At 31.7% G+C, this 15,979-nt stretch overlaps 1 protein-coding gene across 5 annotated transcripts in view; it reads left to right on the plus strand.

Annotated features, from left to right (window-relative positions):
- Positions 1-15,979, plus strand: part of LOC148622867 (elongation factor-like GTPase 1) — a 28,521-nt gene that overhangs the window by 3,027 nt on the left and 9,515 nt on the right. For all 5 annotated transcript variants that reach the window (XM_088573142.1, XM_088573147.1, XM_088573143.1 and 2 more), the window contains 11 exons: positions 548-641; positions 792-859; positions 2,590-2,674; positions 2,997-3,130; positions 5,414-5,551; positions 6,666-6,722; positions 7,640-7,675; positions 7,943-8,055; positions 12,109-12,232; positions 13,220-13,299; positions 14,255-14,391. In XM_088573142.1, the coding sequence (XP_088429268.1) occupies positions 551-641; positions 792-859; positions 2,590-2,674; positions 2,997-3,130; positions 5,414-5,551; positions 6,666-6,722; positions 7,640-7,675; positions 7,943-8,055; positions 12,109-12,232; positions 13,220-13,299; positions 14,255-14,391 (1,063 nt within the window). In that variant the 5' untranslated portion in view covers positions 548-550. The remainder of the gene's footprint in view (positions 1-547; positions 642-791; positions 860-2,589; positions 2,675-2,996; positions 3,131-5,413; positions 5,552-6,665; positions 6,723-7,639; positions 7,676-7,942; positions 8,056-12,108; positions 12,233-13,219; positions 13,300-14,254; positions 14,392-15,979) is intronic.

The following is a 15,979-nucleotide window of genomic DNA, read 5'->3' on the forward strand; positions in this document are numbered from 1 at the left end:
TACAGTCCCTGAACCGATCCATCCAACTATTTGATTGATTGATGACTGCTGACTGGCAGATTGATAGCCAATGATCAGTGGCCAATCTAACAGCAGTTGTGTTTTGTAAATGACAAATGATCAGTTCATGTAAATTTAAGAATTTCCACTGGAACGAATCCAATATACTACCGTACTGAATTTACCCTAATATTAAGATATCAAAACCACATATTGTTTTTCGTTTGTTAAGAACAAAATGAATGTAAAATAAAAGTAATTAATTTATGTTTAAATCTATTGTATTATGTAAATATGTGTAAAATTGACAAAAGAAATATTGGAATCCATAAAATATATTGACTGCTCAGTGGTCATGTGATGCTATCATTGGTTTATTTGATTGATGGATCGATGACCAATCACAATTTTAGTTGCATGGATCAATTCAGGTACTGCAAATAGACAATGTATTTATAATGTAACCAACTGGATTATAAAAGTATTATGTACAATTGAATATATACATATTTCATATCTTAATCACTGTACTTTTTTTCCTTTACAGACGATGAAGACTCTAGATATTGGTGTCCTATCTGCTCTTCAACAGAAGCCCACCAGCATTAGAAATATTTGCATTTTAGCACATGTTGATCATGGTAATGTTTAAAAATATGTTTATAAAAGCAGTAATTATTATTTTAAAACACAAGTTTTCTTTTTTATGATAGTCAGGACTGTCTATAATTGAATTTAATAAATGATATTGAGTATACAGTTTTAGTCAAGATGATGATTTTTCCTTTCAGGAAAGACAACTCTTGCTGATAGCTTGGTTGCAAGTAATGGAATAATTTCTCAAAGAATGGCTGGGAAGGTAAATATCATTTCCTTTTAGGTGTCTGGGGTATTTATTTTCATTGTGCACAACTTCTGAATTAAATTGTGAGTTTGTTGAAAATTTAAATTCATTAATACATGTTTTTTGATTTGTTGTCATTACAGTACATGTGCATGTAAAATACAATTGATTGATTGAATATGATTTAACCTCCAATGTAAAATTTTGTGCATCACATGATGAGAATGTATATATGATACAAATACACTTTAAATAGTGACTACTTTTTATGTTCTGTTAGTCTGCTACTAGCTTTGCTGAAGTGGTACACAAAATGAAGGTTTGCAATCTGCCAGTGTATCAATCAGTCATATATGTTTTCGGGATTTTCCCCAAAAAGTTGCATGCACGGAGGTGATTTTTTGATATGTGTGTGTATATCCTTGGCAACTTTAGACACTTGGTTTTAGTATAATAACTTGCGTAATAGTTGATAGTAAATTTTGCCATATGCTTCCATACCACAAAAGAAAGGTTGGATTGATGTTGGGGGATAAAGTCTAAACTTTTAAGGTATTAATGAACCAAAAACAAGCATGTGTATTGGTGGCCTTGAGCTGACTTTTTTTCACTTCTTTGGGGATGTTGTCTTTTTGACATATTCACTATATTCATTCTCTTTATATAACTTGCTTATAGTAATTTCTTGACCATATTTAATAGGGTTCGATTTCTAGTCTTGACCCTTTGATATGCAGAATCTTACAGGGTTTTTACTGTGAAAGTACTATTGTTCATGAGGTACTGATTTTCATGGTTTTCGTGGGAAGATCAAACCAGGAAATTTGGTTCTCAAGGAGTAAGATATTCCCATTGATGTGTATACTAAAAACTGCAAGAATTCACGAACTTGTGTTTCTTTCCTGATCCTCAAAAATTGGTATTCACAAATTACTAGTAAAGTACTTTCACAGTATATGACCACAAATTGACCAAGATCTCCACACAACTACTTGAATATAAGTAACTTGATCTCTTTGAAATTGTTCCACAAGGTGCCATACCACGAAAAGGAATCTGGTATTGAATTTGAGAGTTGTCATTTGAACTGTTTAGGAATTTAGGGTCAAAAAGAGACAAGAAACAAGCAATTTCATTTAAAATTGTACCACAAGGTGCCATGACACAAGTCTGGGACTGATTTTTGGAGTTGTGACCTGAACCACGTAGAAATTAAGGGCAAAAAAAAAAATGGGTCAGAACAAGCATTTTGTCAGTATCCTGACAATATCCTAAAAGTGATTTGATCTCTGTGAAATTGTACTACAAAGTGTCATACCTCTTAAGAAAGGCTGGGATTGAATTTTGAGGAATTGTGGGTGGAACCATTTAGGAATAAGGGGCCATCTTCAAAATGGAGTCAAAATCTTGTCATGTGTCAAATGTCTAATTGAAATCAAAATTAAAAGTTTTGTCAAGTTTGAATGGTGTGTCCTTATTGCCCCAATTGTTCAGAGTTTGATGTCTGCTGTGGTATCAAGCTGTGTCCTGTGTAGGTTTTAAATTTGTGGCCCTGTTTTCAAATCAAGGTCAAAAGGGTCCAGAATTAAACGACAGGAACACAGGATTTTTTTGGTCACTGTTAAAACATTAAAAGTTACATGCATTTAAGTTACCCGATATCACATGTAAATCTAGTCAATTCATTTCAAATGCTTAAATAGAATAATTGCGAGCATTACTGATATACTTTTGGCTATTGTCAGTTGCGATACATGGACAGCAGGGAAGATGAACAGATCAGAGGCATTACTATGAAGTCAAGTGCTATATCTTTAATGTACAAGCATTGTAAGTTTACATTTGCTAAAGAGGGTAACATTTCTTTTTTTTTACATTTAAAAGTAGAATGATAATTAATCTGGGAAAATAACTGAAAAGTATACTGTGTGATGTAGATAACTATCATACCAACAAATACAATATACCAAGAATAGTTGAAAGTAATTGAAAACAAAACTGTTAAGTTACTAATACACTTATACATGTATACAGATTTATAAATGATCTTTTAAAAATTAAATAAAATGGTATGAAAAATGGGATTTGAATAATGATTGAACCTAGTGCATCAATTCTTCTCATTTTAGTTTAAAAAACTTTTGGTTTTCAGATGAGAGTAGCTATCTTATTAACTTGATTGACTCACCTGGGCATGTAGATTTCTCCAGTGAAGTTTCTACTGCTGTTAGGCTATGTGATGGTGCTGTTGTAGTTGTAGATGTAGTTGAAGGTGTATGCCCACAGGTAAACTTTGTCATGATGTATGCCTACAGGTCAACTTTGTCATGATGTATGCCAACAGGTAAACTTTGTTATGATGTATACCCTGAGGTAAACTTTGTCATTGTGTATGCCCACAGGTAAACTTTGTCATGGTGTATGCCAACAGGTAAACTTTGTCATGGTGTATGTCTACAGGTAAACTTTGTCATGATGTATACCAACAGGTAAACTTTGTCATGGTGTATGTCTACAGGTAAACTTTGTCATGGTGTATGTCTATAGGTAAACTTCGTCATGGTGTATGTCTACAGGTAAACTTCGTCATGGTGTATGTCTACAGGTAAACTTTGTCATGGTGTGTGTCTACAGGTAAACTTTGTCATGGTGTATGTCTATAGGTAGGCATTTTTCATGGTGTATGTCTATAGGTAAACTTTGTCATTGTGTATGTCTATAGGTAAACTTTGTCATGGTGTATGTCTACAGGTAAACTTTGTCATGATGTATACCAACAGGTAAACTTTGTCATGGTGTATGTCTATAGGTAAACATTTGTCATGGTGTATGTCTACAGGTAAACTTTGTCATGGTGTATGTCTACAGGTAAATTTTGTCTTGCTATATGTCTACAGGTAATCTTTGTCATGCAGAATGTTTACAATTAAGCTTTCTCATGTTGTATGTCTATATGCAAACTTTGTCATGCTGCATGTTGACAAGTTGACTCTTGTTGTGGTTGTAGATGTGATTGAAGGGGTATGTCTACAGGTAAATTTTTTCATGCATATAAGTGCATGTCCACAGGTAGACTTTGTTGTACCAGTAGATATTAGTGAAGGTATTGTGAAAAGAAAATGCTGTATGTGTGTCATGTTATTTGATGGGAGTAAGCACAAGTCTAATTCTAACAGTTTTTTTCTGTGCTTTGTACTTTTTCAGGCTGTATTTTTTAAATGACCGCAAAAAATTTGCAGTCGCATATTGGTATTGCACTGTCCTTGTATGTGTCATCGTTGTTGTGGTTGTAGTCTGTTGTATGTCATCCACTTAGTTTTTGTGCAACAATTTAAGTATTAGTTAGTTGATCTATATGAAATATTATAACAGGATTCTAAACCACAAAAAGAAGGTTGGTATCGATTTTGGGGGTTATAGCTCCAGCTGTATTAGAATTAGGGGCCAGATAGGGGTCTAAAACAAGCATTTCATAGATTTTAACATTCATTTTCCTGATGTTCAGACAATGACATGACTGTTAGTGAATGAATCTCTTTCAAAATGTATAACAAGGTACCATACCACCAATGGAGGCTGGGATTGATTTTGGAAGTTAAGACTTGAACCATTTAGGAATTAAGGACCACAAAGGGGCATGAAACAAGCATTTTCCTTATGTCTGGACAACAACTTATATCCTAAAAAGAATGGTTAAGATTGTTTTTTGGGGTTTGTAACTTAAACTTGGTTAGAATAAAGGTTCACAAAGAGGTCAAAAACAAGTATTTATACCCCTGCAAATGGTTGTTTGAACTTGTGCATTTTTTTTTAGCAAAACTTGGTTTGATGCATTGTCAGCAACTTTTCCTTAAAGACTTGCAGGATTGTTATGAAACTTAATTATAATGGGGTGTTAGATTACCATATTAGGATGTGCATATTGTCAGGAATTTATGTTAGGGCAAAAATTGTAGAAGTGATGGCAGTTTAAATATAGGCTTTTTTTTCAGCAAAACTTGGTCTTATGTGTTGTCTGCAACTCCTCTGTAACAACTTGCTGAATTGTTATGGAGTTACAGAGATTGCAGCAAAATTGTATGTCAAAAAGTGCTTAATTTATCCCACACAAAGAATTGTGTGTCCACATCGGTCCTCAAACGTACATGTTTCTACAAGCTGCAGGGGTATTGGTTCCGTTCAGGGAAATGTCTAGTTCAGCATAGGTATATTTGTCAAGGTTCAGAGGATATAATTTCATGTAAGTGGAGTAAACTGAATAACAGGTGAACTCCCAGCTACTTAGCAATCAGAGATGATGAAAAGCATTGCTTATAATATTGGAACAAATAAACATGTATCATATTTACAACAAAGCTGTATTGGACACCTTGTACTTGTTGATGTAGACAATGATGTATATTTATCATTAAGTGCCGAACTTTTATAAAAAAAAAAGTTTGCTTCTATTTCTTTTGTTTTATATTTAAGGAATGATTCACATAGTTTTATGAATGGCTTTACAGTGTATGGAAATTATACACATTTGTGTTACATTTGATGTTATTATAGGTGATCTGTATATTTTAGACACATGCAGTGTTGAGACAGGCCTGGCTTGAGAACATCAAACCAATATTAGTCCTGAACAAGATGGACAGGTTAATATCTGAATTAAAAATGGCGCCATTAGAAGCATTTTATCAGCTTCAGCAAACTTTAGAACAGGTAGAATCATTAATTGTATGGTATGGTAATTGTCTTGTAAAGGCCCATGTCAAGTGATAAACTGTGTCAATTATAAAAAATGACAAAGATGGTGTGTATGTATATTGATACACTAAAACAGTCTGTGTTTGATGTGACATTGTATAATTTATTGAGTTCAGAATTGTTTTAAGATGTAGTATTTTGATATGATACTAGCATTTATGCAAACCAACAAAGTTAATCTGTTGTTTTACGGCTAATTGAAAAAAAAACCAGTTCCAAGTTCATTACTAACTCATGTAGGCTGGTGAGTAATTTAAATAGCTCTCCTGGTAGAAATCTGCTCTACATTATACCTATCATTGGCTATGTGTCATATTTATCAACTTTAGAGCACCTGTGTGATCTTTTGGACACTGCCTTTCAAATTTGAATAGCTGTCAATTATGATGACCATAACCTCTATACTGTAAACCAAGAAATTTTCGTGTGATATAAACTTTCGCGGTCATTCCATCCAACATTGTGTTTGGGTAGCTTGTCCTGTACATACAAGGGATTTACTTTTTTTCTGACTGGATAACACTGTTCATTTTATTGAAATACATGTATTTATAGATCAAGCCTATTTTTAGTTTCAATTAGTTATTAAATTAAAAGTTGTTTAAGAAGTGTTTGTAAAATGATAGTATCATTTTTATTTTTTTTTCTTTGGTTTACAGTGACAGTGTATATAATATGCCCAAAAATATAAACTTGCAAATGTACCAGTATAGAAAATTTAACAATGATTTTAATGGCCTCAGTGAGTAGTATTTACTTGACCTTTTGTGGTTAAAGTCATCATAATTGACAGCTATTAAAACTTAAAAGACAGTGTCCAAAAGACCTCATAGCTGACAGGTGTTCTGTAGTAGTTAAGTAGGACACAATGGTATAAAGTAAGGCAGATTTCTACCTAGAGAGCTATTTAAATTACCCACTAGCCCACCAAGATTTGTATTGAAAATGGAACTGGTCTATTCCAACTAGCTGTAATAACTTTCAGCAAAATATGATACAAGGTAATAATTAAACTTTAGTACATGTGTTTTTAGATAGTTTCTATGTTGTGTATCAATTTTTTATTCAGGTGAATTTAGTAACAAGTGAATTGTTTACCTCAGAAATCCTTGAGAAAACATCAAATGTAAGTATTTTGTCTGTTTTAAAAGTCTTTGACTATATTTTAGGTTTATACACAGGCAAATGTGCCACACATGAGAATTTCATTGTTTGCAATGTATGATTATCATATGAATTGAGCACCATATGATTATCATGTTTCAGTTTACATATGATCATTGATATAATCAATATAATCATATCATCATATGTTTTCAAGCCAAAATTTACAAATGAGATGTTAAATATCATATGAATTGAACACCATATGATTATCATATGTGGCACATTTGGCTGTGTAGATGAAAGTTACAGGCTATAGACATAGTAAAACCCCATTGCATGAATATAATCTATCAAAATGTCTTTTTAAGTAAATGTTAGGAAGGATAAATCACATGATGTAAGAACAGTTTCCATCATTTTTTGGCTTTAGAGTACATGTACATGTAATATGAAACTTAGAAATCTAATTTTATGTCATTGTCTTTTTCCATTCATTTTGTGTTGTAAAAAATGTGCCAAATACTTAAGATTTATTGTGATCAATTGAGTTAGGTTTACCAACAACAATGTAAATTATATGTAATGATCTCCAATTTTAAATTCACATGGAAATGTTTTGTACATGTAAGTCTTCATTTAAAAAGATGTAAACTGATGCTAGTCACATGAGAATCATGGAGTGGAGATGCTTTACATTTTTTGATTGTTCGGGTAATCTAAATATAATTACCAAATCTCCTTATTATTACTATGAAAGTGATCAAATTGCAATGTTTGTTCTGCAGTTAATCATTTCTGTTTCTCTAAATGGAAATGAAAGTTTAGTGTGGATATATATAAATAATTCTTTTTTTGTTTTTGTTTTTGTTTGTTTTTTTTTTTTTTTAAAAACCTACTTAATAGCTGTTTCTAGATGTGAGTTATCTTTTTTTTCAGCAAACAAATGGTGATGTTGATGTTGATGAATATCAGGTAGGTAAAAACCTGCAGTTAACTTTTGATACAAATAATTTTGTATGTACTCTTTATTCGCGGTATGCCTCAGCACAATCCTTTACCTGATGTTTTGTTAGTGATACATGTAATAACTTTATTTTAGTGTAGATATCATAAGGAATGTGCCTAAATTACTTATGATCATGTATATAATTTTTCAAAAAGTTTTTAGAAAAGGTACATCTTTTGGCTGACTTTTGAAAAAGTGTCTGAGGAAAATCTTTGTAAAAATTGTTTTTTCAGTCACATGATACAACAAGTGCCTTTGAAGACACAGAGAAGGAAAGAAATATTTACTTTTCTCCAGACCAAGGAAATGTTGTATTCGCCAGTGCATTAGATGGATGGGGCTTTACGTAAGTTAAGCAACTCAAATGCTCTGTTATGTCAATTTCACTTATTTATGAAGCGTACATTAGAGCTAGAAAATGAAAGGAAATCAAGCTACACGAGTCAACAATGAGTAGTTGAAATCCCATCAAAGCTTCCTGCTATTACTATTAAGCAAACAAAGATTAACAATAGTACATGAATGACTTCCAGTATATAATGTTACTACAGTACTACTAGAATCAAACATCTACATTATCAGTACACATGAAGAATAGAAGCATATGTTTAGTACCATAATTTTCCTGTATTAGGAGTGTCAAGTAAAGAATATTTTTGTTTGTATGCTCCTAATTGTAGATCGAATAGAAACTCTTTTTTTAAGAAAGTTGACTCCATGATTAAAGAACATGGACTTGGGATACTGATTCTCGGGGAAGATTTTAATGAAAACTTAAAGAATATAGACCGCTTTAGTTCAAAGATACAAAATAATAAAGTAGAACCGGTAAATAGTTTAATTGCGCTTATTAAAACAAATAAACTGGTTGATATATGGAGGGAATTAAATGGCAATACACAACAATACACTTGGTGGCGAAAAGATAAAACGCAGGCAAGTAGAATTGATTTGATACTCATTAGTAAAGATTGTGTTAATCTAATTGACAATTGTAAAATCAAACCAGCTGTTATTAATTACACAGATCACCAGAGTGTGTGTATAAAATTTAAAGCCTGTGTATTAGAAAAGGGAAAGGGCTATTGGAAATTGAATAACTCTATTTTACAAGACTGTGAATATGTGAACTTGATTAACAGGTTGATTGATAATACTTTTCACAGTAACCATTTCATTAATGGGGATTTACGTTTACTCTGGGATATTTTTAAGATACATGTAAGAGAAAATACCCTTCAATATTGTCGACTTAAATTAAATCGGGAACATTTGAGGGAATTAGAAAAGGAGTTACGGGGAAAATATGAATTGAAAGATTCGGGTAGTGATAATACAAGTCTAGATAGAAACATCAATGAACTTGAAATAGAAATTACAAATATATACGAACAGAGGGGGATTGGGGCACAAATAAGGGCTACAGAAAAATGGGTACAGTTAGGGGAGAAAAATACTTCATACTTTTTAGGTCTTGAAAAATAGAGACAACTGAAGAAATCCATAACAAAACTGAGAAATACGTAGGGGGAAGTATTAAAAGATCAAGAGAACATTTTGCAAGAAATTCAAAAGTTCTATGAAAATTTATATTCTAGTAGTAATCCAGATTTAGAGGGTAGTAATGCATATATTTTTGAAACTGTCCTAGAATCCGATCTCAAGGAAAATAACATGTCAGTGTGCAATGGAAAGATTACTGCTCAGGAGTGTACTAAAGCAATTTTTCATATGAAACTTAATAAATCACCTGGCTTAGATGACTTATCAGTAGAAATTTATCGAAAATTCTTGGAAAAGTTAAAATTTTTAATTGTAAAAGTGTTCAACATGGGTTATGAAGACGGTATGCTTTCAAATTCCCAGAGAATTAGTGTATTGTCTCTTCTGTTTAAGATAGGAGATCCCTTAGACATTAGTAACTACCGACCAATTTCCTTATTAAATGTAGATTTGAAGATATTATCAAACGTTCTAGCACAACGTCTGAAACTTGTGTTACCAAAACTCATTAACGAAAATCAGACTGGTTATGTCAAAAATAGGTTCATAGGTTTTAACTTAAGACAGATACAAGATGTGATTGATTATGCTGAGACATATAGGATAGATGGCGCTATAGTTTTTGTAGATTTCTCGAAGGCCTTTGACTCTCTTGAATGGAATTTCATGTTTACAGTTCTGAAACATTTTGGCTTCAATGATTCATTTATTAGGTGGGTCAAAACATCATATTCAGATATTCAAACATGTATAATAAATAATGGGTGGGTATCACAAACTTTTAAGAATTTTAGAGGCATTCAACAAGGATGTCCTTTATCAGCTTTGTTATTTGTTCTGACTGTGGAAATCATGACGCTTCGTATCAGACAAGATCAAAATATTAAAGACATTCAAATCAAGTTAGATAAGGAAAATAAGTGTACCCGGTATTAAGATCTCTCAATTGGCTGATGATACTACATTATTTTGTAGTTGGGTTATTGCTGGGGGTGGTCAAGATAAAGATCCTTCAGATTTTATAGGGATCAGGAAACAACTTATTTGGTGTAATAAATTTATTAAATACAAAAATCAGTCAATCTGCTTCGAAAATTGGATAAAAAGTGACATTATATAAATAAATGATATTCTAGATGATCAAAATCAAATTTCTGAGAAAGTTTCAACAAACTTCAACAAAAAAGCAACTGGATAGCAGAATTAAATATTCTGAAAGAAGCTATACCGCATAAATGGAAACGTCTCTTAAAGACAAATGAATCTATTAAAACTAGTGAATGTTAAGATGGAAAGCTTTACCTGGAAACTTTCGTTTCTAGATGTAGCTAAAATTACAAAGAACATATTTTACAAATCATTAGTTAAAGATAAATTTAAAGATTCTAGTTGCTTTCAGAAATGGGTGAGAATTTTCAGTTCTCAAGAAACATTTTTCAAGGGTAATTTATATCTTCTTATATTTAACTATTTAACAGAAAATAAATTAAAAGAATTTAGATGGAAGTTGATACAATATATCATTCCAACAAAAAAATATTGTTTCAATGGAAGATAGTTGCAAATTCTTTATGTAATTTTTGTCAACAGGAAGAAGATTATTTTCATTTCTTTATCTCATGTCCATACTTAAAACCATTCTGCAATGAGATTAATAATGTCTTTAGAAAATCTGGCAAAAAAAATTCTAATATTAAACTAGAACATATTGTCTTGGGATATAAGATTGCTGATGAAAAGTATTTTTTAATCAACTATATATTGACAATACTTGCTTTTTCTATCTACAAAGTTTATTATATATCCAAACAAAAATCAAAAATGTAAATGTTTTCTCCATTTTTATAAAAGAATCAAGAAAAGAATAAGTGAAAAAAATAAAGAATTATTTTTAGTGAGGTTTAGGAAAACTTTTGGTAGATTAATTACCTGTATGTCTGTGTAATTCGTACTTGTCGATTATTTACTTTGTAATTGAAAGTTTATTTATATTATACAGTTATTAAATGGGTTGGCCTCGTGCAATAGAACACTTGATCATTCTCAGTACCAAAGGACAAATGTTCTGGTCTATTGCATCCAACCCATTTAATAACTGTTTTATTACCTAATTTGTCTATGAGATATAATAAAGAATGGAAATGGGGAATATGTCAAAGAGACAACCATTCGACCAGGAATAGAAAATTGACCGCTCCATGTTTACGAGTTGGCAGACGAGAGTCACATCTACGATTTTACACACAAGTTTTTTGTGTGTAAATTCCAATTCAATGAAGCGCTTAAAAAAAGTTCAACCAATCAAAAGGCTTAGATAAAGGTCATTATGGGGTCAGTGCAATAGACTCCTCAAGGAGACTATTGCACCGTGCAATAGTACATTGACAGTGCAATAGATCGCCCTGTCCTGAATAAATTTTGAAAATAGAGAAAAATTTGTGTATATTTAATAAACAAGATAAAACCTTATAATTAGGTAATAAATATATGTATTTTTTACAAATAGTTATTACCCTGGATAACTATAGGAATTTACAGGGAACACCTTGAAAAGCTTGGGTTCAAGCTGCTATATGTATCAAGCGTAACTGAATAAAGTATTTATTTGTTGTTAAAAAAAAAAAAAAGAATAGCAGCAATTTTGAAATTAAGTCGGAAAATATCAGAGGGAGCCTGATAGTACATGAATATGATTTTCTGTCTTTTAAAAATTGTGTTACTTTGTTGATAGGCAATATAATATAAGAAATTGCTGATAATTTTAGTACCAAGGCAGCAGCCTTTGATTGAAAATATCAGGCAGTAATAATTTCTCTATTATCCAGTTCTGAAATAGAATAAGTTAGCATGTATTAGATTGATTTGTCAGCTCATCTTCTTACTCTTAATGTTACAGTTGTGGACAGTTTGCAGAAATATTTTCTAAGAAGACAGGAATTAACAAGGATGTTCTATTGAAGACATTGTGGGGAGACTATTATCTGAATTCTAAAACAAAAAGAATCATGAAAGGAGCTCAGGTAGAAAAGTCAAACACTTGTTAGTATATGTTGATTGTAATGTATATCATCTCTCCTTAGATGGACTGTTCTGAGTTGACAGGTTGGACTTATGTTCAAGTCAAGTCATTTCATCCATTTTTATTAGATCCATAAACATTTACAGTCATATTGTTTCATATTGAGACATGTATTTCTCAGACAATAACTTGAGTTGAATTGCATGGATCTCTTTAGAATTGTACCTCGACGTTCCAATTCACAAAAGGAAGGTGGAGATTGATTTTGGGATTGTTTAAGAAATAGAGTTTAAAAGTAGTCAAACACAAGCATTCTATAATTAGTTGTATACATTGCTTTTCTCAATGGGATTTATAAATTAAATCTTAAATTCTTTGGGTTAATCTTACCATGTATTAGGGGTTTGGCCCCAAGTTAAGTTAGTTTGATTTTATTTAAAGATGAACTTGTAGGGTTCTTCAATAGTCTGAATCTAATTGTGTGTTGTTTTTTTTTTTTAAATTTTTGGCCTTGTTTTTGAATTGATTCTCATGTCCTCAAGGGTTCAAAATTAAATTGGTATGATTTCAAACAAAAAAAGGAACATTTAGGGTTTTTGATACAAAGAATCTGACCTGTATTTTGATTGTCAATTTTTTATCATAATAGGTGAATGTCTGATTTCAATTGTTTTAAGCTCTTCAACCACATTGTCATAATTCTAAACTGTTTCAAATATTTACTCATAATCAGAATACTGAGCCTTGAAAGACTTCTGTCAGGTACCTTCAAACTGCTTGTATTTAGTGGGGACCTTTAGTAGGAATCTGTGTAACACAGAATTGTGATCGACTGTTTTCTTGAAATGTCTCTTGAGAGTAGAGGATCTGTTAATGACTGTTAATGAAAATTAGTTCAGCCAATGTTTTGGAATTCTTTGTATCTTTCTACCTGGTATGTTAAATGTCCCAGAAGGCATTCTAAAATGACACACATTTCAATTTTCAGGCCAAAGGAAAGAAACCTTTATTTGTACAGATAGTTATGGAGAATATTTGGTCAGTGTATGATGCTGTTTATGTCAGAAAGTGAGTAGCCTTCAGTGTAACCCTTTATACTGCTATGATGACACATAAATAGTTTGTACTAGAATCATGGTTACTTAACATAATCACATGATATTTTCATTTGACAATTTTTCTAATAAAACTGAAAGTTAATTTTCTTAAAACTTGTAAGGTATTTATGAAATGTCCACATATTTCTTGCCAAAACTCATTTCAGTTTTCATTTAGATTTGGCTGACTATTGTAAGAATGGTACATCTACATTGTGTATAACATGCATCTGTATTATGTGTATTTCTCTCATGTATTAGTTCTGTCACTTGTTGCACATTTATTTATTATGTTTTGATAAGTTAAGGTAAAATTGATGATTTACTGACTCACCTGACTGTCAGGTGGGAGATAGGAACAAAAATCTACACAATAAAAAATTCCAGGAGTAAATCTGCTAAAGATAACTGTTTTTATTGTCTCCCGCGAGGGGACATGGAAATGCCAGGTGTCGGTCTGTCATGCCGTCCTTCTGTCCATCTGTCCGTCCCCGTTTTCTCCACATTTTTTGTTATGCCATTACCAAATAAGTTTGGTTTGGTATATGGCCTTATTATGAAGAGTTACATATTAAGTTCGAGTATGGTTTTGGTTGAATGATTTTTACGAAAGTTATGGCCCTTGGACTTAGAAAATTTCAGTGAATTTACAGTTTTCCACACTTTTTTGTAATGCTTTCACCAACTGATTTTAAATTTTGTATGTATTCTTATAATGAGAAGTTACAGATTAAGTTCGACTTTGGTTACAGTTGAATGATTTTTATGGAAGTTATGGCCCTTAGACTAAGAAAATTTCAGTGAATTTAAAGTTTTCCTAACCTTTTTTTTTTGCAGGAGACATTGGAACACTGTTCTTTTATATTCATGTAGACAATAGGAAACAGCAGAATGTTTTGTTTTATGTGGTTTAAAAATAATTTCAGAGACAAGGACTTGATAGAGAAAATAGTTACTTCCCTTGGATTGAAAGTATCACCCAGAGATCTGAAGCACAATGATCCTAAAGTACAGATAAAAGCAATAACAACACAGTGGCTCCCTCTACCTGATGCTGTATTAGGTAAGTTGGTTGTGCATTGTTTATTATATTGATTAGATAATTATAGTTAATAAATTTCTGTTTTTGGATGTTGATTTTTGAAGTATTATAATTCAAAAATAAACACAAAATGAATGGAAGATGTTAATAAGATTACATACCTTATAATAAAAGCCCAACAAAACACAAAACAAGTTTAAACTGTACAGTCTTCAATAGAGGGTTACTGAAGAATGTGAGGAAAGTACACAACCATCATGTACACTCATCAATCACTGGATAATCTTGTATGAAAATATAAGGAAAACAAATAAAATAATTTTACAAAATGTGTATTTAAGTTTGAATAGCGATATATATGATATAAGTGATATGGTTCAGTTGATCAATTATGACGTTACAGGAAATACATTTCTTTTGCACTGTCTCCTTGTAAATCCGGTTTTATCTTTTCCATGGAAAATGTCAGTTCTCTTTCCCCACCCATTCTCCAATTAAAATTGTTTTACATGTCAGTATCATTTCCTGACTGAAATATTTGTTAATTCTGCTTTGGAAAGGATATAAATTCTTATATAAGAAGGATAGATAGTTGAAATGATGTAAAATGGCATTTTTCTTTATAGGGAGGGAAGTAAGTCATTAAAAATGGCAACATTTAAAACTATTTTTATGGATTTGACCTTTGTCTCTATTTTCCACAGATGTGACCACTGATAAAAGGGGGTCATGGAGTGCTGTGTGCTAAAGGCAGACATTTACTGTGAAAGTACTTTAATTAGTGGATACCAATTTCTTGTAGATTAGGGAAGAACAGAAAACACACATAATTGTGGATTCTTGAATTCATGGCTTTAGGTTTTGAGTATACACATAAATGTAAGGGAACCAAATTTTGTGGTTTAGCCTACCCATGAAAACCATGAGAATTGGTACTCCATGAAGAATAGTACTTTCACAGTATTAGAAAACTGCTATTTTGTCTAATATTTATACAGTAGAGTTCGTTTATAATGAATCTCAGGGGACTGTCTTTAAATAGTTACTGTGTTAAATGCCTGATTTGTTAAATCAAAAGTGATCAAAGTTCACAAGCTGGGATGTTCTTATGCTAATTATTTTAATGGATTACGTTATTTGATTGATATTTAACTGAGTAATAAAACAAAAATACAGGCAAGATCTTCTACTGACGACTTTTTATTAAGAGGCGGTACCAGGTACTTTTACCCTTCTAAACTACTAAACGGTACCTCCAGAATTTTAAAATTTCATACATTTTTATTAAACAAAATGAAGAAAAGTACCTGCTACAAAACCAAAGGTACCTGCATTGCAAAAAAAAAAACAATGAAACCTGTGTACTGTATTTTCATCACCAGTGAAATTGGTGATTAATTAATTACCATGAGTAGCAAACAAGTTGTGTCTGATGTTTACATAATAATTAAATTGACCCTTTGTTTTATCCAGGCAAACTTCAGCAATTTATCTGTCGCCGGGCCATAAGAAATACTTCGTTATATATCACTGATTTTGCTATAGCGAATTTGATATATCAATGATGAAATGCATTAGTTTTAAAACACTGGAACTTGGAAATATATAC

The sequence above is a fragment of the Perna viridis genome, chromosome 3 (assembly GCF_037379345.1).
Source record: "Perna viridis isolate PV_CMFRI_1.1 ecotype Kerala chromosome 3, ASM3737934v1, whole genome shotgun sequence".
NCBI lineage: Eukaryota > Metazoa > Mollusca > Bivalvia > Mytilida > Mytilidae > Perna > Perna viridis.